We start from the raw sequence: 20,775 nt of genomic DNA, 5'->3' as shown, positions 1-20,775 counted from the left end.
AGCATATGGGAGGCCTCAGTTTCCGTTCTCCCCTGGCCTCCCCGTGAAAACGCAGCACATTTTACTTGGCAAAAATATAACTTCGAAAGGCTGACGACAACATCAAAACCATCCTGTGATTGTTTTTAAAAGAGAGACAGGATCCTGATGCTTCTACAGGTAACCTCAGCCCTTCCAAAGGGCCAGCCGCTCCCATTTTGTGAGGATAACTCTAGAAAGAAGACGACATATTCTGCAACCATGGTCTTTGTGCCGGGTGGTGGCAGCACACACCTTTAATCCTGGGAGGCAGAGGCAGGCAGATCTCTGAGCTCCAGGAGAGCCTGGTCAGCAGAGTTCCAGGCCAGCCGGGGGCTACACAGAGAAAGCCTGTCTCAAAAAACCAACTGACCTAACTAACTAACTAAACTAAACTAAGATTTGGCAACCCCCACCCCTTCTACTCTGGAAGCTGAAAGAAATTACCAAACAGCAACCCCCCCCCCCCCACTCGTGGTGGACTGTCTCCAGCAGCGACCAGCTCCACAGTCGAGGTGTAGCCTGGGGCTGCTGCCTTTACACAGCCCCTGATGATTCACAAATCTTGGAAATTGGGGCTCAGATATCCCATGCAGTTTCTTTATGAAACCGAACACTTGCCTGGATCAATCTGGCGCAGGTCGTCCCTTTCCATCTGGGAAGCTACGTTCTCTGTCATTTGCTGCATCCTCCTATTGGTTCCTTCCTTGCCTCAGGGGCCTAGGCCCAGGAGTTCTTGTATCTCTCACCTGCTCCTTCTCTGAGGTAGAAACTAGTTTGTATCCATAGTGGCGTGCACGCCTTTAATCCCAGCACTTGGGAGTGGGTTGCTGTGAGTTCGAGGCCAGCCTGGTCTACAAAGCGAGTCCAGGACAGGCAAGGCTACACAGAGAAACCCTGTCTCAAAAAATCAAAAAATCAAAGCAAACAAACAAAGAAACAAACACCTTTCAAAGCTGTTTCTCCTTTCTCTTTCCACACTCCCTGCTCCAGGCTAGGATGGACTCTCTCACCCACAGCACATTAGACCCACAATCTGAATGCCCCACAGCACTCTGCCCAGGCCTTCTTGAAAAGCAGTTTGTCTTTGTTGGAGTGTGTCTGACTGCCTGCTCTGACACTACGTAAGAGCTGATTGACTTCATTGGCAGCTCCCCCTCCTGCCTAGGTGACCATGAGCCACCAGGTGACCACTGTTCCCAATTCTTTGTTTCCTTATTTCACTGGGTTCTTACACTTTAATCACCCCCAACCCCCTTTAAAAATAGCTTTGGCAACTTGGGGGCGTAGACAGCTTAAACTACACATCCAAGTCACATGGCTAGTTTGAAGCTAGACCCAACATTCTTAATGATTTGCCATAACTGGCCATTGTATTGAAGGTGACAAATTGTAAACCACTTTCATAGGCTGGCAATGTGTCTCAGCAGTGAGTCCTCGCCTCCCATGTCCTACGCTCAATCTCTAGCACCTTGAGAAAAACAACAGTGCACACACACACACACACACTGACACACACACACACATACTGACATTCACACACAGGCACGCACACATATGTTTGCATATAATTGGTTCAGTTAATGATTCTTCCAACAGATGTACTCCATGCATCAGTCCAACTGATCTTCAGAATGAACCTCATGAAGCCCATGACAAAGCTATGGCATGTGTGGAGGAGAGCAGCATAGGGCTGAAGAAGAGGCAGGACCCAAGCTGGAGCAGGTCACACTGCTGTGAGGGGACGGTAGAGATGCCTCCAGGGACAGAGTGGGGCATATGAACAATCCACAACACACACACACACACACACACACACACACACACACACACGGGAGCTCCAGGGACAGAGTGGGGCATATGAGAAATCCACAACACACACACACAAAGAGAGAGAGACAGAGACACACACAGACACACAGACACACACACAGAGAGACAGAGACAGAGAAAGAGAGACACAGACAACATACACACACACACACACACACACACACACACACACACACACACACACACTCCGAAAGAGAATCAGCTAAAATGCTTGTTAGGTTCAGGGAACACAGGTGTGACTTTTTATCTCCTCACTTCTGTCTGCCCCTTCTCTTGAGAAGGTCAGAAAGACTGGCAATCTGTGTGAGGAAGAACAAGGAAAAGAAAACAAAGTCGTCATCCTTAACCTACAAAGCCCATTCAAAATGCGCTGAATTAGGAAGGGGAATGCCCTGTAAAGGATCAGCATGCCCCAATCATTATGGGGACCCATGGTTGGCAGTCCTCATGGTTAACTGAGCTAAGTCTTCAAGGTTGTGGTCACCACCACACAAGACTGTTGATCACCTGTGAGTGACCAGAGAGGCATGAATTTATGTGCGTTTTCATTCCAGGCCAACAGAAAGGGGTACTGGGGAAAAAAATTAAGCTACCTTCTGGTTATAAAGAGCAATTCTGTGAGAGAAGGACCAGGATAGTCAAGGCTACACAGAGAAACCCTGTCTTGAAAAACCAAAAATGAAAAGAAAGAAAGAAAGAAAAAACAAAACAAAACAAAAATAAAACAGCCAAACCAACCAACAAAACCTCACTTGGAGATGCTGGGCATAGTGGCACCTGCTGGTAATCCTGCCTGCTGGAGCTGGAGCCACGAGGATGGTGACAGGCTAGCCTGGCCTACACAGCTTGACCCTGACAAAGAGTCAAATTCAATAAAGAATAAAACCCCACAAGTTTAAGATGATGTAAGGCATAAACCAGTACTAATGAATGGCTAACATACCTTAGCATTCAGTTGTTAAATCCAGCATGTGTGCATGTGTGTGTGTGAGTGTGTGTGTGCGTGTGTGTGTGTGTGTGCATGTGTGTGTGTGTGTGAGTGAGTGAGTGTGTGTGTGCGTGTGTGTGTGTGTGTGAGTGAGTGAGTGTGTGTGTGCGTGTATGTGCATGTGTGTGTGTGCATGTGTGTGTGTAAGTGAGTGTGTGTGTGAGTGTGTGCATGTGTGTGTGTGTGAATGAGTGTGTGTGTGCATGTGTGTGTGTGCATGTGTGTGCGTGTGTGAGTGTGTTGGAAACTGAAAGCTGATCCTCTGTAAGACCAGCGAATGATCTTAGTGGCTGAGCCATCTCTCTAGTTTGAGAAATGGGGCAGTTCCTCACATTAGGCTTTTGTGTATTTTTAAAAAACCATCTCACCAGGTGGTGGTGGCGCACGTCTTTAATCCCGGCCCTTGGGAGGCAGAGGCAGGTGGATTGCTGTGAGTTCGAGGCCAGCCTGGTCTACAAAGCGAGTTCAGGACAGTCAAGGCTACACAGAGAAACCCTGTCTTGAAAAACCAAAAACAGAACAATCTCTATGTCTGAGGTCATAAAAGGTCCTTTAAAGCTTCTTCCAGATCTAGAACCTTTAAAAGTTTTATTTTATATATATTCAATTCTTCATCCAGACTCAGCTCATATTAAAGTCCCACATCCGAGCGCCACCGTCTTCCTCTTCCTTCTCCTCCCTGGCTAAGAATCTTTTTTTTTTTCCTCTCTTCTTTCTCTTCCTCATCTTTTTTTTCAGAAATACTGATGTGTGTTCTGTGCTCACACCTAGTCCTGGGTGGACAGGTTGAGGGAGAACCCAGCCGCGACTGCAGGTTCCCGGGCCACTCGGGATCCTGTCGGCAGAGGGCGCTGTCGGGGAGCCGCGCCCGGCGCGTCGGGCTCTCTGGCTGATCCTCTCGGCTCCTCCGCGGCTTCCGGTCCAGTTCGCGCGCGCCAGCATGGACCGTAACCCATCACCTCCACCGCCTACCTGTGATCAGGAGGAAGAGGAGGACCTGGCCGGGGGTGACTGCATCGGGAGTACTGTCTACAGCAAACACTGGCTCTTTGGCGTCCTCAGCGGGCTCATCCAGGTGCGGAGACTCGCGCAGTTGCCCTCCGAACCAAGGGAGTGGATGGGATGCTGGAGGTTCGCGGGTGCCGACTTCTTAACTTCCCGGAACACCACCACGCACTTACCTGGATTTCACTCCCCAACCTCATTGTCACTTCTCAAGTCGAGACCCTACCATTCCTGTTTCCTCGGCTCTTGTTTTAGTGGAATGCATAGTTTGGAGTCAGACAGCCCTGTTCTCCGTGACGCGAGCTCATCCCTTGCTGGAAAGCGTGACTCGTTAACCCAGAGCCTCGATTTCTTTCAGTTTCCATAAAACAAGATAACCAGTATTATCGCAGACTAGGTTTTGTGTAGATTAAGATTATAACGAGGCTGTCAATAGATGTGAAATTTCTGCCTATTGCTGTCTATGCTGCCAATTTCTGTTTTCTCTAAGTCATTTTTTTTACAGTGTCCAAAACAATATTATTTGTATTCATTTATTTAATTGATTTTTCAAGACAAGGTTTCTCTGTGATAACCCTCGCTGTCCTGGACTCACTTTGTAGACCAGGCTGGCCTCGAACTCACAGTGCTGGGATCTCAGGCATGTGCCACCACACCTGGCTTTTTTTTTTTTTTTAAGGTTATTCTTGTTGTTCATAGGAGGGAACTTTCTACATCCTAGCTGGGGATCCACGGCTGGTTGCACCGTGTTCCATCACCAGTAGACTGTTAGCCATCCCCAAACCTGTCCTATACTTGCTGAGCTCTTGCACTCACCTCCTAATGCTCATCTCATTTTCCCGGGACAGAATGCTACCCTTCCCATAGGCCTTAGCTTTCTTCTTTTTTAAGAGATGCCTCTGTCTTCTTTCAGGAATAGATTATTCATCCTTAATTTTTCTTACTATAGCTCTTTTCACCAGTTTGGCTAAGTCAGCCGGTCACTGTTGTGACTCCACAACAGTCTTTCCTATGTTAATCCTGAACTGTTTGAGACCCAAAGGTTATATTGCTGTTGTTCTCATTTCTTCTGCCCCAGTGCCCACAGACAGTGTTTACTCCAAGAGTACTGAGCGTGGAGATCTATCTGAGGCACTGGTTTTAGCGACTGTTTTACCTGAGGAGATACTTCAGGGATACTCAGTATTTTAAGTGAGCTTTTTCTCTTTATGTTTCTGAAGATTGTCACACCTGAACGTGCCACGTCTGGCTCAGATGATGAGGAACAGCAGGTGGAGCTTGCTGAAGAAATGGAGAATGAAATTTGCAGAGTCTGGGATATGTCCATGGATGAGGTATGAGGATAGACGTGAAATTCTGAAGACTGAAGAGGAGGCTTCTTAAAAGGTTCACTCCTTCCCTGGTGGAGGAGAGGCCTTCTTCAGTGACTGGAGTCACTCCAGTCTGTGCTTCAGCGTGTGACGTCCCAGGAGCTATTAGTGTTAAAATTGTGCCTTAAACCTGTAGTGTGTCTAACATAAGTGAACTGAGACAGCTTATGACATCACTAGGCAGTATAATTTCATGGGACCAGTGACATACACATATACAGAGACAGACAGACAGACAGACAGACAGTCATTGTTGACTGAAACTTCATTATATAGTGTGTGTGTGTGTGTGTGTGTGTGTGTGTTTTCCAATGAGCATTATGTGGTGTATGTTTTACAGTAGCTATGGGGACAGCTAACAACAGATTTAGTTTTTGCCCCTTACATTACTAGGTGAGATTCATTTCTTTGATGGGGGGTGGGGTGAAGGTCACATGTCCACTCTAGGTTCACCTGTATGCTGTGCCCCTTTAGGTGATGTGGGTGGAACAAAATCTCTAGGGAGAAAGTAGCAGGCTGTTGTAGTTACATTTCGATCAGAATATTTTTTTGTTTGTTTGTTTTTGTTCTTTCTGCTGGGTTGTGTTGGCAGTGCCAGTACATACCTTTAATCCCAGCACTGGGAGGCAGAGGCAGGCGGATCTCTGAGTTTGAAGCCAGCCTGATCTACAGAGTGAGTTCTAGGACAGCCAGGGCTACATAGAGAAACCCTGTTTCAGAAAAACCAAAAATTATTATTTCTCCTTCTTTTATTTGTCCTTTTTTCTATTAAGGATTTGGGAAACCCAAGTCCCGATATTGGCTGTAAGCCAGAAACACTTATCTCAACTTTCAGCTCTCCCAGGGTAAGAGGGAGGAGCTGACTCTTTCCCTGTGCCCCTTTCTCCCCACCCCCACCCCCCAGCTTCTAACATCTGATGGTCAGCAAATGTGAGCTGAATAAGTTAATCCCGGGTGGATGGACTGGGTACCACAAAATATGTTACTTCCGTCTTCTTTACACAGTTCCTGACCTTTGAGTTTTCCCTTGTGGATGAGAGGAAGGAAACATGGAGTTGAACTTTTAGGGTTGTCTGCGCTCTGGAGCTTGAAGAGCAATGTTCAGCACTTAGTTGGTAATCAATTTCGTTTATAGGATGTGGCTTTGTTTCTCCAAGAATTTAAGGCTCCTGACATATTCATGGGAGTGCTGGCCAAATCCAGGTGTCCCCGGTTAAGAGTAAGTATACAGAGTTCTTTTCCCCTTGCTTTGCTTACTGGCTATAGCCCAATAAAGCAGCGCACAATGGCTTATTGGACGCAATTCCTTGAAATGACTGGATATGTAGAATTTGAGACTTGGCCTAGATTAGGGAGATCGGTACTTTGATTTAGCAGCTGTGGAAGCCAGCTAGACATAACCGTGCTAGGCTGCTGCTACGTGACAGAATCTAGAGCCAATGCTGAGGCCCACTGTTTGTGTTGTAGTTCACTGCTCTTTTTATTCACAAAGCCCTCTGTTGCCTAAAGCCATCTTCCACGGTCTCCAGTGTAAAGTCTACCATCTGTCTCTTTTCCTGGCCAAGGGCTGCCTGCATCTGGTCTCACAAGCATGGCACCGTTGCTGATGTCCCCGTCCCTTCTCAGTCTGTGTCTGCTGCCCAGTGTGGCACTTTTCTGCCTTCCCAAATAAGATCTTGTGATTGCTGAGAGTGAGCTCCCAAGAGCAGCAGATGGAACTACATGAGCAGTGCCGCGTCCCGAGCTTTACTGTCATTCACGTTTTGGGGCCGTGCACATGATGTAAGATTCTCAATAGATGCTGCCTGGTTGGAGTTTATGAACATCCACCCTTTACTGTTTGCCTTTACTCCTCTTATGAGACACACTTAATAGATGAAAGGACAGAGAGTCTCAGACTGAAATATTATGTTCAAAGTCACACATCTTGTTAGAGATGGAGCTGGAGTTTGAACCAAAGCCCAACTCCAACTCCAGTAAAGCCCTATTGTTGCTTTTTTTTTTACTCCAGATTTATTTCTACAGTGTTCTGTCTGCATGTGTGCCTGCCCACCAGAAGGGGGCACCGGATCTCATTACAGCGGGTTGTGAGCCACCATGTGGTTGCTGGGAATTGAACTGAGGACCTTTGGAAGAACAGCCAGTGCTCTTAACCTCTGAGCCATCTCTCCAGCCCCTGTTGTTGCTTCTTTTCCTTTGAGATAAGTGGAAAATTCCACAAGGTGTATTTACAAATTAAATTAAGATTAAACAACAACAACAAAAGATTTATATATTTATGTATATCGGTGCTTTGTGTGCATGTATGTCTGCAAACCAGAAGAGGGCACCATATCTCATTATAGATGGTATGAGCCACCATGTGGGTGCTGGGAATTGAACTCTGGACCTCTGGAATAGCAGACATTGCTCTTAACCACTCAGCCATCTCTCCAGCCCCTTGAATTAAGATTTTTATTTAGTAGAATTTTCTACTCATATTGGATCCTTATAGTAACATAAAGTGTTGACAAATTTGTAGAATTGTCTCCTAGGCTTTACTATTCTAAAGTCATGATTAGTTCAGCAGTTAGCCACACTGTTGTAACCGTGTCCTAGCCACAGCCTGCTGCAGCAGTGGTGCTCAGCCCGGCTGTATGCTGGAGTCACTAGGCCGCTGGTTCTTAACTGGGAGCACGTTCCAGAGTGCTGGTGCTGAGTCCACCTCAGGAGCGTCTGATCTGGGCCGGGTCGGGACCAGGGTGTCCTCTGTGTTCCCAGTTGATGTCAGTGCTTTAGACGAGGGCCGTCCTCTTTTCAAAAGCCTTGTCCTAGGGGACCCTTCAAAAGTCAGCCCATATCTCCACATGGGCTTCTAGGGAGCTTTTGACATCCACTGGGGATTCTCGTGAGCAACCCAGACAGGAGACTGTTCTTTGGCAGAAAGCTCACTCATTCCCTCACTAGTTTATAAGAGAATGTGTGTTTTCTGTCCAGACTCTCCATCTTTCCCTAAAATTTGATCCGCCTGCACGTTACTAAAACTCTTTAGCCCATCTCACTTTCATCAGCTCTCCACTCCCTCCCTGCTCCTTTCTGTACCTCAGTCTGGGCTCTGTCCGAGTGCTGACTCTTGTTTTACAGTCGTTTCCTTACTGAGCCCCTGCACTCTTACGATACAGGGCGGAGCTTGCGATCTCCATCTCAGCCCTCAAAGCGCTGGGGTTACCCGCCTGTGCCACCACAGCCAGCCTAGCTCTGTCTTCTTACTCTCAAGGTACAGCTCTATTCCTGTAAGGCCACAAAGCCCGGCACCCCTTTTGGTAACTGGTGCCGCCACATCTGACTTTGTTCAGGAGGCTTCGACCTGTGTGCTATATTTTCTGGGTTTTTGTTGTTGTTGTTGTTGTTGGTTTTTTTTTTTTTTTGGTTTTTCTTTTTTTTTTTTTTTTGTTTTTGGTTTTGGTTTTTCGAGACAGGGTCTCTCTGTGTAGCCTTGACTGTCCTGGACTCACTTTGTAGTCCAGGCTGGCCTCGAACTCACAGTGATCCACCTGTCTCTGCCTCACGAGTGCTGGGGGTAAAGGCGTGCGCCGCCACTGCCCGGCTTACATTTTCTAATCCCATGTTCTCTGTTCTAACTCAGTGATTCTCACAGTGATGTAAGAACTCGTGGTGCCCCAGGTAGACCCTGGCTGCGGAGGCTTTCCCCTGGAGATTCCCATTCAGTGGAGTTGATGGGTCTCGGGAGCTGTTGACAAACTCCCTAAGTGTTGTGTCCCAGCAGGTGTGGAAGCACTGTACTGTGTGAACACACTGTGTCCTTTCATCTTCATTTCTCCTGTAGGTGGACTAGTACCTCTGCCCGGGAGACTGAGGCAATTTCACACCCAGGAGCCCGGCTTTATGTTCTCTCTTCACCTTCCCACAGACTTCGCCATCCCTTTGGCATCCTCAGCTCCATGCTTTGCCATGGCTGCCATCACCCCTCCCTGCAGCAGCTGTATCTGCTTGGGCTGAGCACCTGGGTACATAGCAGTCAGGCTGCTGTTTCCCAGGCTGGGCGAGCTGCTTGACTTTGCTGGGCTTCGGTTTCCTCACTGAAAAGTGGGGACGGGAACGGTACCGTCCCCATCTTGTAATCCGTGTGCAAAATGGTCCATGGACAACATGTCTCAGTGTGTTCTGCTTCCTCTTTGAGAACCTTCATGGCTCCAGACACCATCCTGTATTAAGTCTAAACTCACGAGCGCGGCAGTCTGAACCTTTCGTCCGCTGTATTTCTCTAGTGCTTTCCTCATCTCTTCTGCTGCTCTCTCCGTTAGCCATCTGTTCCGCCACATTTCCTCATCTGGAACTTGTGCCTTCTGATTTCCTTTGTGTCTTTTATTCCTTCTTGACTACGCGATCTGTGTACGCTAAGTGTATGAATGTGGACGCTGGCAGGAAACTTTCCCGTTCTGACTCCCTTTTTCTCCCCTCAAACTTGGTTCCGCAAAAGGTTTTGTTCAAGTTGTTATTCTTTGTGGCTTTTTACCGCACAGCCCATTGTGACCTGTGAAATTTGATTTGACAGGAAATCTGTGTGGGGATTTTGGGGAATATGGCTTGTTTCCAGGAGATATGTGTGTCCATCAGCAACTGCGAGGATCAAGGGTAAGTCCTCCTACCTAGCAGCTGTGTTCCCCGGGGTGGGCTCTAAGTCATATGTCCAGGGAATCCTGGTACCTGGAAAGGTGGCAGTGTGGGGTGTGGGGGTGTGGGGGTCTGCTGTCTCAGGAGCACCTTGTGTGGGCGTGCCTGTATAGCCGTGGACATGAGTCAGGACGGGGCTGTGCGTCCATGGGAAAAGGCATGCTTCACAGCGAGTACGTGAAAATATGTAGCACCTGACTCGGGGCTGGGAGCAGCTGCCCAGAATCCAGAGCAATTCGAGCATAGAGAGTCCAAGGGCTCAGAACTAGTTGGGGAAACTGGATTCCTCAAGGGTTGCTCTGGGAACTTGGACTGAGATGGGGAGTGGGACTTGCGCACAGACCAGAAGACAAAGGCTTTGCCTCTGGCATTAAAAGGCTTAAGCCTAGTGGCTAGGTCTCTTGTACAGGCCTGGGAGCTCTGGGCAGATGGCTTTTTAGTAGTGGATCTGAGAACACTGTACAGTTACGTGATGAATTTGATGGGCATATCATTTTCTTGGTGATGGCTCATGGCTGTTACTTGGGATCTTAAAGAAGTCTGGGTCCTGCATACGTTAAAGCGACCGTCCTAGGCAGTTCATATCAGAGGTCATAAGAGATTTTCCTCTATTCAAGTACCTTCACACACAAGACACTCCATGATGAGTTAAAAAACACATGATCAGTGATTTTTGTGTTGTTTAAAAACAGATAAAAAGATGCACAGATAACTGAGGATAACAATTTTAAGGAAAAATTGTAAGCTCCTTTCATATCAAATCAGAAGAGTCTGTTAACAGAACTGTACAGTAGCAAAGAGACGACTGCTGGGGAGGTCGGGGTCACCCGACGGGATGGCGATTTGGAAGGGAACGCCGGTGGGGGATGGGGTGGGTGGGGTTGGGACAAAGGGGGCTGTGGATGGGCAACTCTGTTTGCTCCTTAGAAATTGAGCATTTGCTCTAAAACAGGTTCTTAACCTGTGGGTTGTGACACCTTTGGGGGCCACATATCAGACATTTCCTGTACGATTCATAACAGCAGCAAAATTACAGTTAGGAAGTAGCAACAAAATAAAGTTTATAGTTGGAGGTCACCACAGCGTGAGGAGCTGTAGTAAAGGGCGCAGCATCAGGAAGATTGAGAAGCACTGCTCTAAAACGATTCGTTTGCATCTCAATGGGGTTTCCTGCATTTATACTTTGTCCTACAATTTAAAAAAAAATGTTTAAATGAAATGAAAACTGGTATTTGCAACGAGATAAGTGACGCTCACGGTGGCTTTCCAGGCAGGTGATACTGCAGTGTCTGTGCGACTCAGACCCACCCACCCTGCTGGAAACCAGCAGGTAAGCCTTTCCCTTCATGGGGTCTAAAGCTGGTCATGAGGGGACCTCGGAGGGCAGTGAGCTCTTGACTGCTGGTGGCCTTTACTGCTTTCCAAGTAGACACTGAGCTCACACTTGTCATGTAGGTTGTTGCTTACTTGCCTTTCCCAGGCAGAAGTGGCCAATGTCTGGCTTGAAAGGATCCGGGAACACCCGTCTATTTACGCTAGCATTTGCTTCATCATGTCAAGTTCGACAAACGGTAAATCTCTGTGTACTCTGGGAGACAGATAGGGCACATGTCAGGAAGCCATGCTAGTAGACTTTCAGTTTTTAAATTGTATGTGTCATTTTATGTTTTCTTTCTTTCTTTTTAAAATTTTTTTTGGGTGTTTCCCTGTACGTATCTCTCTCTGTCTCTCTCTCTCTCTCTGTCTCTCTCTCTCTTTTGTTTTTGTTTTTTTGTTTTTGTTTTTGTTTTTGTTTTTTGAGACAGAGTCTCTGTGTGTAGCCTTGGCTGTCCTGGACTCATTTTTTAGGCCAGGCTGGCCTCAAACTCACAGCAATCTGCCTGCCTCTGCCTCCCGAGTGCTGGGATTAAAGGCGTGCGCCACCACACCCACCTATCTGTGTATCTCTTGCATGCTGGTGTATGCCCCGTGCCCACAGAGGCCAGAAGAGGGTGTCAGATCCCTTAGGACTAGAGTTACAGATGGTTGTGAGTTGCTTGCAGTGTGGGTGCTGGGAATCAAACGGGGATGTTCTGGAGGGGCAGCTGGTGCTCTTAGCGGCTGAACCATCTCTCCAGCCCCAGGAGGAGGCATTGAAGGGAAGGTAAGCAAGTTGACAAGGGCTCCTGGGAGGAAGTGAGGCCAGGCCAGATTGGCCCTTGGAGCAGCTTGAGGAGTTGCACGTGGATTCTCATTCGGCCCCTGTCTTGGCTGCAGCTGACCTGCTGGTGAAGGTGGGGGAGGTTGTGGACAAGCTCTTTGACCTAGACGAGAAACTCATGCTGGAGTGGATAAGAAACAGCGCCGCGCGGCTTCCAGACCCACCTCAGGAGGACTCTGAAGGGCAGCCGGTGTTTTCGATTGTACCCTGTGTACTGGAAGCTGCCAAACAAGTGCGGTAGGTGAACTCTTGTTACAGAATGTTCTAGAAAAATCCATTTGTTCAAAAACATCCTTAGGTGAAAGAGTCTCAGTTTCAGTGTGCAGCTAGTGTCTCGTGGTGGCAGAATATTTTCCTCTGTAAGAATGGTAAGTGCTCGGGGCATTTGCTCCAGATTGGCTCGTTCAGAGGAGTTTGTGGGTGTTCTTGGTTATGGGGGACTAGAGAGAGACACCGCAGGATGAACTGAGGCTCTGGGAGTCCTTCAGAAGAGCAGCCCTGTACACCTCAGATAACAGTCACTGAGTATTTACAAAAGGCCGCTTCAATGCCTACACGCCTTCACTGTGGAGTTCGTGCCGGATACCGTGGCGCTGCTACAGCCCCCTTACGGTGTTAGCTTGCTATAGCTACGGACAGCCATTTTATGTATTTTAAACAATCAAAGAGAAAAGATTCTCTTGTTTCATTTTACCCTGAACATGAAACAGCTCCATTGAGCATACTTGTTTTCTCCCAGCTTCCTCCTTGTGTCTACATGCCAGTCTGTCTGTATACATGGATGGCTTGGCGGCTCTCATGTCGACATGCCAGTCTGTCTGTATACATGGATGGCTTGGCGGCTCTCATGTCTTGCCATGAGAAGCAGGAGCTCATATGTTGGTAAAACAATTTATTACTGATAACTATAAGATTAACAAGTGAGCTGGCATGGTGGCACTCGCCTTTAATCCCAGCACTCGGGAGGCAGAAGCAAGTGGATCTCTGTGAATTTGAGGCCAGCCTGGTCTACAAAGGGAGGCCAGGACAGCCAGGACTACACGGAGAAACCCTGTCTCCAAAACAAAACAAAACAAAAATAATATTTGAATTATCTGCTTGGTTGTTAGCATATTCTCAGAACTTATTAGATATGTTAAAAGCTGCTAATTTTATGTCTTTTATCAAACCAAGTTTAAACCACACACACATCTGCTCTTTCAGTATTTCCAGTGAGTGAATGGTGCTGCTGTTATCCCGTTTGGAGAATGTGGGAGAAGGGGGAGCATTTACTGACTTCCCTCCCCACCGCTCCTCATGGCCAGTCATCTTCTGAGCTTGTCCTGACTCCTCCTGGGATCCCGTCCTGGCGGCCAGGCCTTCTCTCTGGGCCGGGCAAGTGCCACACTCTCCTACCTTCCCAGCTGCTGCCCGCTGGCTCGCTTCTTCTGAGCCTCAGCCTTACAGCTGCCTCTGCGGGGCGCACACCCATCTTTCTTCCTGCGCCAGGCTTCTCAGTCGCCTTCCTTAGGGAATGGTTCAGGTTTGCAAAGCTGGCACGCAGGCTGTACAGAACGTTTGCATGGAAGCCCCCACACAAAGCCTGCCCATCTGTGTTCTTGCTTCAGCTGTGGGGAGTTCCATCCCTCTGATGAACCCCGCTCTCTTGCCTCCAAGCCTTTGCTCAGGGTGTCTCTCGCCCATCTCCCGAACACCTGCCTCTTCAGATCCCTATGGAAGAACCGTTGCTCTCAAGACCTCTTCCCTGAGTAAATTTCTGTGGTCTTTTAGTGCCTGGGCCACGTAGTGTTAAATTCATCTTGTTTTAAGGTAATTACCCCTTTAATTACGTTTTTTCCTCCCAGCCTGTTAGACGTTGGGAAGGTAGGTGTGACATCTTAATGCACTCTGTCTTCCCAGCCCCCGGCATTAAGTGCCCCAAATGACAGATGTTTACGTAAACACAGCTGAACTGTTTAGTTATTCACTCTTTTCACTTAATCGTCTGGCTGAAGAACCAGCATTTTGAGTTCTAAGAATATAAACTGTTGAGCAAAAGAATTAGAATTTTGTATTTCTAGTGTTGTCAGCGGTGATCTGTGAAGTCTGGGGAGCAGGAGTGCTGTGGTGCCTAGTGCAGAGGGCCTCACATCCCTCCCGTAAAGATCACCATCACACACCCGCACCCTCACACACTCACTCACACTCATTCACACACCTCTCAAACACACACACACTCATTCACACTCATGTGTACAGTCACACACACATACTCACATTCATACACACATGCGCGCACACACACACACTTTTCTGTTTTCTCCGTCTTAGCGTAAGCGCTAGCGAGCAGAGCACTCAGATGGCTGTTTCAGGTTCTGTACCATGGTGAAGGTCATGAGTGTCCACCAAGCGCAGGACCGATGGCTGTTCTCCAGGCTCTGAGGCTAAGAGCGCGTTTGCTGTTTCTGTCCGCTTAGGTCTGAAAACCCGGAGGGGCTGGATGTTTACATGCACATCCTACAGCTGCTCACCACAGTGGACGACGGGATCCAAGCGATTGGTAAGGGCTCTCCTGGAGCACGCTGCACTTGCTCACTCAAGCGCTCACTATTTCTAAATTACTACTTTAAGAGAATGTTTCTTAAGTACAGTGTCCCGATACTGCAAAAGACACGTGGAACTTACTTTTTGACCTGGTGTGCCATGACTTCTGCCAGCCCGATGACCCGCCCATCATACTGCAGGAGCAGAAAACAGTGCTGGCCTCCGTCTTCTCAGTGCTGTCCGCCCTCAGTGCCTCAGGGGCCGCACAGGAGCACCTGAAGGCAGAAGAAGGCAAGTGTGATTTCCCTTCACCAAGTTAAACTGGCGCCAGGCCTGTGTGTTCCCTTCACTGGGTTTCTTTTCCAAGTTTTCTCCATTTAAAAAGGAAATGCCCTTATTCCCCTAGTAATGTAGAATATTAAATGCTTAATACAAAACATAATGTTTATAAAAGGCACTGAGGAGGGGCTTAGGGTGCAGCCTAGTAGTGGGGCGCTTGCTTGCTTAGCACGAGTGACACCCTGGTTCCATCCCCAGTACCAAACAGTGTGGCTCCATCTTAATGTGCCACCTGCGTCTGTCATGAATACTTCTAAAGTCCTGTATTTTCCTAATTCCACTGCTGTGCTCACGGCCAGTGGCCACAGTGTGAGTAATAACGTGGCATGCCTCAGCGCCTAGTGAGGACAGTCTCTCCTGGCTGATGTCTTCGTGCTTGTGACTGTCGAACGTGTTTAGAGCTGAATTAGGTGAAAAGCTCAGAGCCCCGAGGGCTGGTGCTTTCCTTGGGACTGTGTGGAGGTGTGGGGGTGTGGCGTGTCTGGCGGGCCTGTTTCAGAAGCAGCTCGGTGCTTCCCATCTTCCAGATCTTACATTCAGGTTTATTCCTAGACATTTTGTCTTTTGAATTGCTGTTCTCTGTCACATATGCTTTTCCACTGATTACTGTTGAGCTTTATGAAGGCTGTTGAGTTGTATGTTAATTTTGATTCCAGCGCCTTTACTGACTTGCCTGTAGGTTGTGTTTTGGGGTTGGACCCGACTCAGGGCCTTGCGCGTGTAAGGAGTCACCCTGTCACGGAGCTGTGTCCACATTCCTGCCTTAGTGTTCTTAACTTCTACCTAGTTATTTATTTGTCTATTTGTTTAATGTGTATGGGTCTTTTGCCTCCATGTATACGTGTCCATCAGATGCTGGTGTCTATGGAGCCAGAAGAAAGTGTTGGATCCCTTGGATGAAGGTTGTAAAGGGTTGTTAGCCAGCGTGTGGTGCTGGGATTCGAACCAAAGTCCTGTGGAAGAGCAGCCAGTGCTCTTAACCACTGAGCCGTCCCTCCGGTCTTTCTCTTACTGTTTTTAGTAAAGGTCCCATAATAGTCTTAAACCTTATCTGATACTAAGTTGTATCTATTTTGTTCTGCCTCTGACTTCTTTTTCTTATCTGAGTGGGTTGCTTGGTGTCTCTGGTGTTTTCAATAACCGGCAGGAAGTCCTCATCTCCTGACTCCACAGGCAAAGTCTTCAGAGTTTCCCATTTAGTGTTACTGGCCGTAAAGTGCTTGTTTCTGCCATTCCAGGGGGTTTTGCTCTCTTCCTGTTTTTGGTTTTCTGTAAGTAAGCGCTGTTTCTGAGCTCCAGGTCTGTATTATGGAGCGGTTCCGACTAGGTGCCACTGAGTACAGCCTGAGGGAGCTAGCGGAGGCCCTCCCGTGGACACTTGGGAGAAAGCACTGTAGATGGAGACTTAGCTCTGGGCACTGGGTGTGGGAGGAGGATGGTGGAGCTCTGGGTGGCTTAGGGGTGAAGGGATGAAAATTAGTGCAGCTGCCAGGGGGTAGAGTGTGGAGGGCAGGAACAGGGAGCCTTGGAAGGTTCGAAGCACAGATTGGATAGACATGGCTGCCCGTAGAAGTCCATGGGAGCTGTGGAAGTGCAGGGAGCCCTGGGTAAAAAGGGAGGAGCGTTGGCAGCCGTGCGGCATTCAGGATGAGCGGTGCTTTGATAAGGCAAATGGGGGAGGCTGCTCCCACACTGTTCATTTTAGGGGTGAGGAGAGTGATGGGTAAAAGGTGAGGATCTCGCTGGGATTTCATCCAAAACAGCTGCCAGTTACTGAGACAGGACGACTGGCTTTAGGCCTGCTGCCTGTGGGTGTCCTGCTGGGGGTGGTGAGGGGCAGTTTAAGTCAGAAGCTGAGGAGAGGCCTGAGCTAAAGATGTAGATGTCGTCGGGGCATCGAAACCTCAGAGAGACTTGCTTTGATGTGAAAAGCTGGGGAGATGTGTTTATCTTGTTCTCCCCTGTCGTGCAGTTTGACCAATGGGGTGCCGCTGGGATGCGGTGTGCGTGGTCTTCCGGGAACGCGTGGGGAGTTTCTCTTGGATGTGGCAGGACTAGGCCTTCTTACTGCCCCTCGGTGCAGCCCCTGACTTTCTGCGGTGTCTGTGTTGCGGGGACATGGACATGCTTGGGAACTCTCTGTTGCAGTTAGCTCTCTCCTTGCCTGCTGCAAGCCCTGCAGAGGAGCCCTGTGGAGCTAGGCTGCTGTGGTGCACGCTGAGCAAAAGCAACGTGGATGTGGGGAAATATTTGTGTCTCCAGGTTAAGATCGTCAGTGGAAGTCAGAGCAGGAGCCTGAAGCAGAAAGTGCTCTAGCTGTGGTCCCTAAACATACGCAGCACTACTTCAGTGTGGGAGGATGGATGGATGGAAGGATGGAAGGACGGATGGATGAATACTTACCTGATGGTCTCATTTCCTTGATCCTGTGCAGGGGATCTTCCTCTGATTGACAGCCTAATTCGGGTGTTACAAAATATGGAACATTGTCAGAAGAAATCAGAAAACTGTACAGACTCTGACACAGAGGAGCCTACAAACGGTGGTTGCCCCCAAGATGACTTCCATCTGAAGATCTTAAAGGACGTTTCGTGTGAATTCCTTGCTAATATTTTTCAGGTGTTAACAAAGGTAGGAAAGAAGTGTGGGTGGTTTCTTCAGCAAAATAAAGGGTGTGGCTTGCTTGCTGTCTTGAACTTTAAACTTTGAGGGAAGAGGCAACTGAGGTGGGGTAGAGCCGAGAGCCCAGCACGCTGGGAGAGCTGACCCAGGCATAGTGGACCGGAGAACACTACCACTTGTTGCAGTGGTTGCATCCTCAGCTCCACTATTATTTTTTTATGATATTAAGAAAAAAATTCTTTTCTCTTGCCTTCTCCTCTCCTGTACATGACGGGCATGCACTCTCCCTCTGAGCTGGGCTGGTTGCACATGTGTGGAAGTCAGAGGACAGCTTGTAAGAGTTGATTCTTCCCTTCCACTATATGGTATCTTTTTATATATGAAAGTAGCATGACTGCCGGGCGTGCACGCCTTTAGTCCTAGCACTCAGGAGGCAGAGGCAGGCAGATCAATGTGAGTTCGAGGCCAGCCTGGTCTACAAAGTGAGCCCAGGACAGCCAAGGCTACACAGAGAAACCCTGTCTCAAAAAATGAAAATGAAAATAATAAAAAAAATAGCTGATGTGGATTATTTATATGTGTGACAATGGGCATTTCAACAGACAATATTACTAAAATTTATATTGGTAATTTCTGATGTGTGAGAACATTGGTTGTGTTTTACTTATGAGTGGGTATTGTAGTTGCATATTGAATTTAACAAGGGAAAACCTGTGCTCTATTTTGACTTATGTTTCTTGTTATTAGTGAGCTGGGTTGTCTTTCCACATATTTGTATGTTCTTTGTGTTTCCTCTTTATAAAGATCTCATTTTAAAAATGTTGTAATTTTGTGGTACTTGGGGTCAAACCCAGGGCAAGTGCCTTGCCACTGAGCTGCTGCATCCCTAGCCTGACATATTCATTTTGACTGTTTATATGAATTTCTTGGGTAATGCTTCTGTCTTACTCACTTTTGTATTGCTGTGAGGAGAAACCACGACCACAGCAACTCTTATGAAAGGAAGCATTTCTCTTGGGGCTTGCTTAGGGTTTCAGAGGCTTAGCCCTTATCTTCTAGGCAGAGTGTGGCGGCAGGCAGGGGTGGAGCTAGAGAGAAGGCGGACAGTGCTACTTCCTGATCGGCAGGCAGAGAGAGGGAGCTGATGGGCTGGTGTGGGCCTCTGAAACCTGACCGCCTCCAGCAAGGCCACATCTCCTAATCCTAATCCTTTCAAATAGTGCCACTTCCTGGTGACTAAGCAGTCAAGCATTTGAGCCTGTGAGAACCAGTCTTTATTTTATTTATTTATTTATTTATTTATTGAGACAGGGTTTCTCTGTGTAGCCTTGGTTGTCCTGGACTCACTCTGTAGACCAGGCTGGCCTCGAACTCACAGCGATCCACCTGCCTCTGCCTCCTGAGCTCTGGTATTAAAGGCGTGCACCATTTTTACTCAACCGCAGCATCTTTTTTATATTGCTTTCAGGCATTTTTTAAATTGTTTGTCATTGCTTTTAAGTTCCAGGAAGATAACGGGAAGGTGGATTGCTTAAAAACCCAAGAACATGTATACTGATGTTTATCTGTTTGCCAGATGCATTGTAAGACATTTTCCTTTTCTGGTAATAAATTTTCTTTTGCTTGTTGTAGGAAACCGTGGCTCAGGGACTGAAGCAGGGCCAGTTAAGCAAACAGAAATGTACCTGTGCGTTTCAGAGCCTCCTGCCGCTCTACAGCCCTGTGGTAAGTGCAGTGAATGTACCGGGGGCTGAGTCATTGTCAGAAATGACAGTTTACTATAGGGCTCAATGCCTTGTGGAAAACATGGCTGGTGGTTGATTCATAGTTGCCGGCCTATGTGTAATTCTAATCTCAAGAGGAAGAATTCGACATCGTTTATAGTGTCCCTTTATGTAGTAGATAGCCTGTATAGTAAGTGAAAGCCTAAAATTTTATTAATTAAAATTTTCTTGATTTTATTATTTATTTATTTAGTGTTTATGAGTATTTCTCTGAATATGTATCAGCACACCATGTGAGCACAGTTGCCTGCGAAGACAGAAGATGGTGTTGGATCCCCTGTGACTGGGATTCCAGATGGTTGTGAGCTGCCATGTGGGTGCTGGGAATTAAACCCTGGTCCTCTGAAAGAGCAGCCCGTGCTTTTAACTGATGAGCTGACGTTTCTCTCTTTCTTGTGAGATGGGGAGGGTCTCACTGTGTTGCCCTGACTGGACTGTAGTTCACAAAGTAGACCCGGATTAAAGGCATGCACACATCACCATGCCTGGCTCCCAAGACTAGTTTTTATGAACAAAATGAGTGTTTAGGAAAGTGAGCTGTGGAATGACCCGCCAGTGTCTTTAAAACCCCCTTTCCTCCGCGCACTCATTGGTTCTTTGTGTGCCTCACAGGTGGGAGACTTCCTCAAAGTCCTACGCGAGGTCGATAACGCTCTTGCTGAGGCCCTGGAAGACAGCTTCCCAAGTGTGAAGGCACGGACTTAAGACCCAAGTTGGAGTTTCTGCTGTCCAAGGAATAAACTTTGTGTTTTCTATGTTTTGAAGTTGGCCTTTGGAAGATAAATTCAGACTATGATTTTTTTAGTGCTACGCCATGCGTGTCTCCTGCCGGCTTACCCCACTTTCTTTGTACTGGACACCAGAGTGTCACCACGGTCACCTCTCTTCTCTTTGCACTCAGTGTATGTTACTGAAGTTTAGTGGAGGAAGAGGAACCCCAAGCTTGCTGTCTTAGGGTTTCTGTTGCTATGAAGAGACACCAACTCTTACAAAGGAGAACACTGAATTGGGGCTGGCTTACAGTTCAGAGGTTTAGTGCAGTAGCGTTACAGCAGGAGGCATGGCGGCAAGCAGGCAGCCATGGCTGGAGAAGGAGCTGGAGTTCTACATCTTGATCCCCGGGCAGCAGGAAATAGAGCTGTAAGCCACACTGGTCATAGTTTGGGCAGATGAGACCTCAAAGCCCACGCCCAGAGCGCCACACACTGCCTCCAACCAGGCCACACCTTCTTCAGTAAGGTCACACCTCCTAATAGCGCCATTCCCTAAGGTCCAAGCATTCAAATACCTGAGTCTATGGGGGCCAATCCTATACAAACCACCACACTTGTCAAAGGAGAGGCTCTTTTTCCAGTATTTTGAGTTGGTAAGAATTGTCTTCATAACTGTTAATTTGGTTTTTATATGAGAACTTTATGT

The 20,775-nt window shown here is 47.8% G+C and overlaps 1 protein-coding gene across 1 annotated transcript; it reads left to right on the top strand.

Moving 5' to 3' along the window:
• Positions 1-3,755: 3,755 nt before the first annotated feature.
• On the top strand, positions 3,756-20,111 carry SAAL1 (serum amyloid A like 1). The gene is made up of 12 exons (XM_084772849.1): positions 3,756-3,914; positions 5,065-5,178; positions 6,350-6,433; positions 9,770-9,849; positions 11,159-11,218; positions 11,344-11,459; positions 12,145-12,325; positions 14,545-14,627; positions 14,714-14,902; positions 17,385-17,581; positions 19,205-19,297; positions 19,969-20,111. Exons 1-12 carry the CDS (start codon positions 3,780-3,782, stop codon positions 20,059-20,061), a joined length of 1,425 nt encoding a protein of 474 aa, XP_084628975.1. The 5' UTR covers positions 3,756-3,779; the 3' UTR covers positions 20,062-20,111.
• Positions 20,112-20,775: the final 664 nt, after the last annotated feature.

This window comes from Acomys minous, assembly GCF_964271855.1.
Source record: "Acomys minous genome assembly, chromosome: 2".
Classification (NCBI taxonomy): Eukaryota; Metazoa; Chordata; class Mammalia; order Rodentia; family Muridae; genus Acomys; species Acomys minous.
This window is presented reverse-complemented; position numbering and strand designations above follow the sequence as displayed.

What these genes read in the sequence shown, in the direction of transcription:
- SAAL1 (XM_084772849.1), top strand. Translation starts at nt 3,780, where the DNA reads ATGGACCGTAACCCATCACCTCCACCGCCTACCTGTGATCAGGAGGAA. An exon ending in ACCCTGCTGGAAACCAGCAG is followed by an intron (nt 11,219 to 11,343) that starts GTAAGCCTTTCC and finishes CTTGTCATGTAG; the next exon opens with GTTGTTGCTTACTTGCCTTT. An exon ending in TTTTTCAGGTGTTAACAAAG is followed by an intron (nt 17,582 to 19,204) that starts GTAGGAAAGAAG and finishes TGCTTGTTGTAG; the next exon opens with GAAACCGTGGCTCAGGGACT.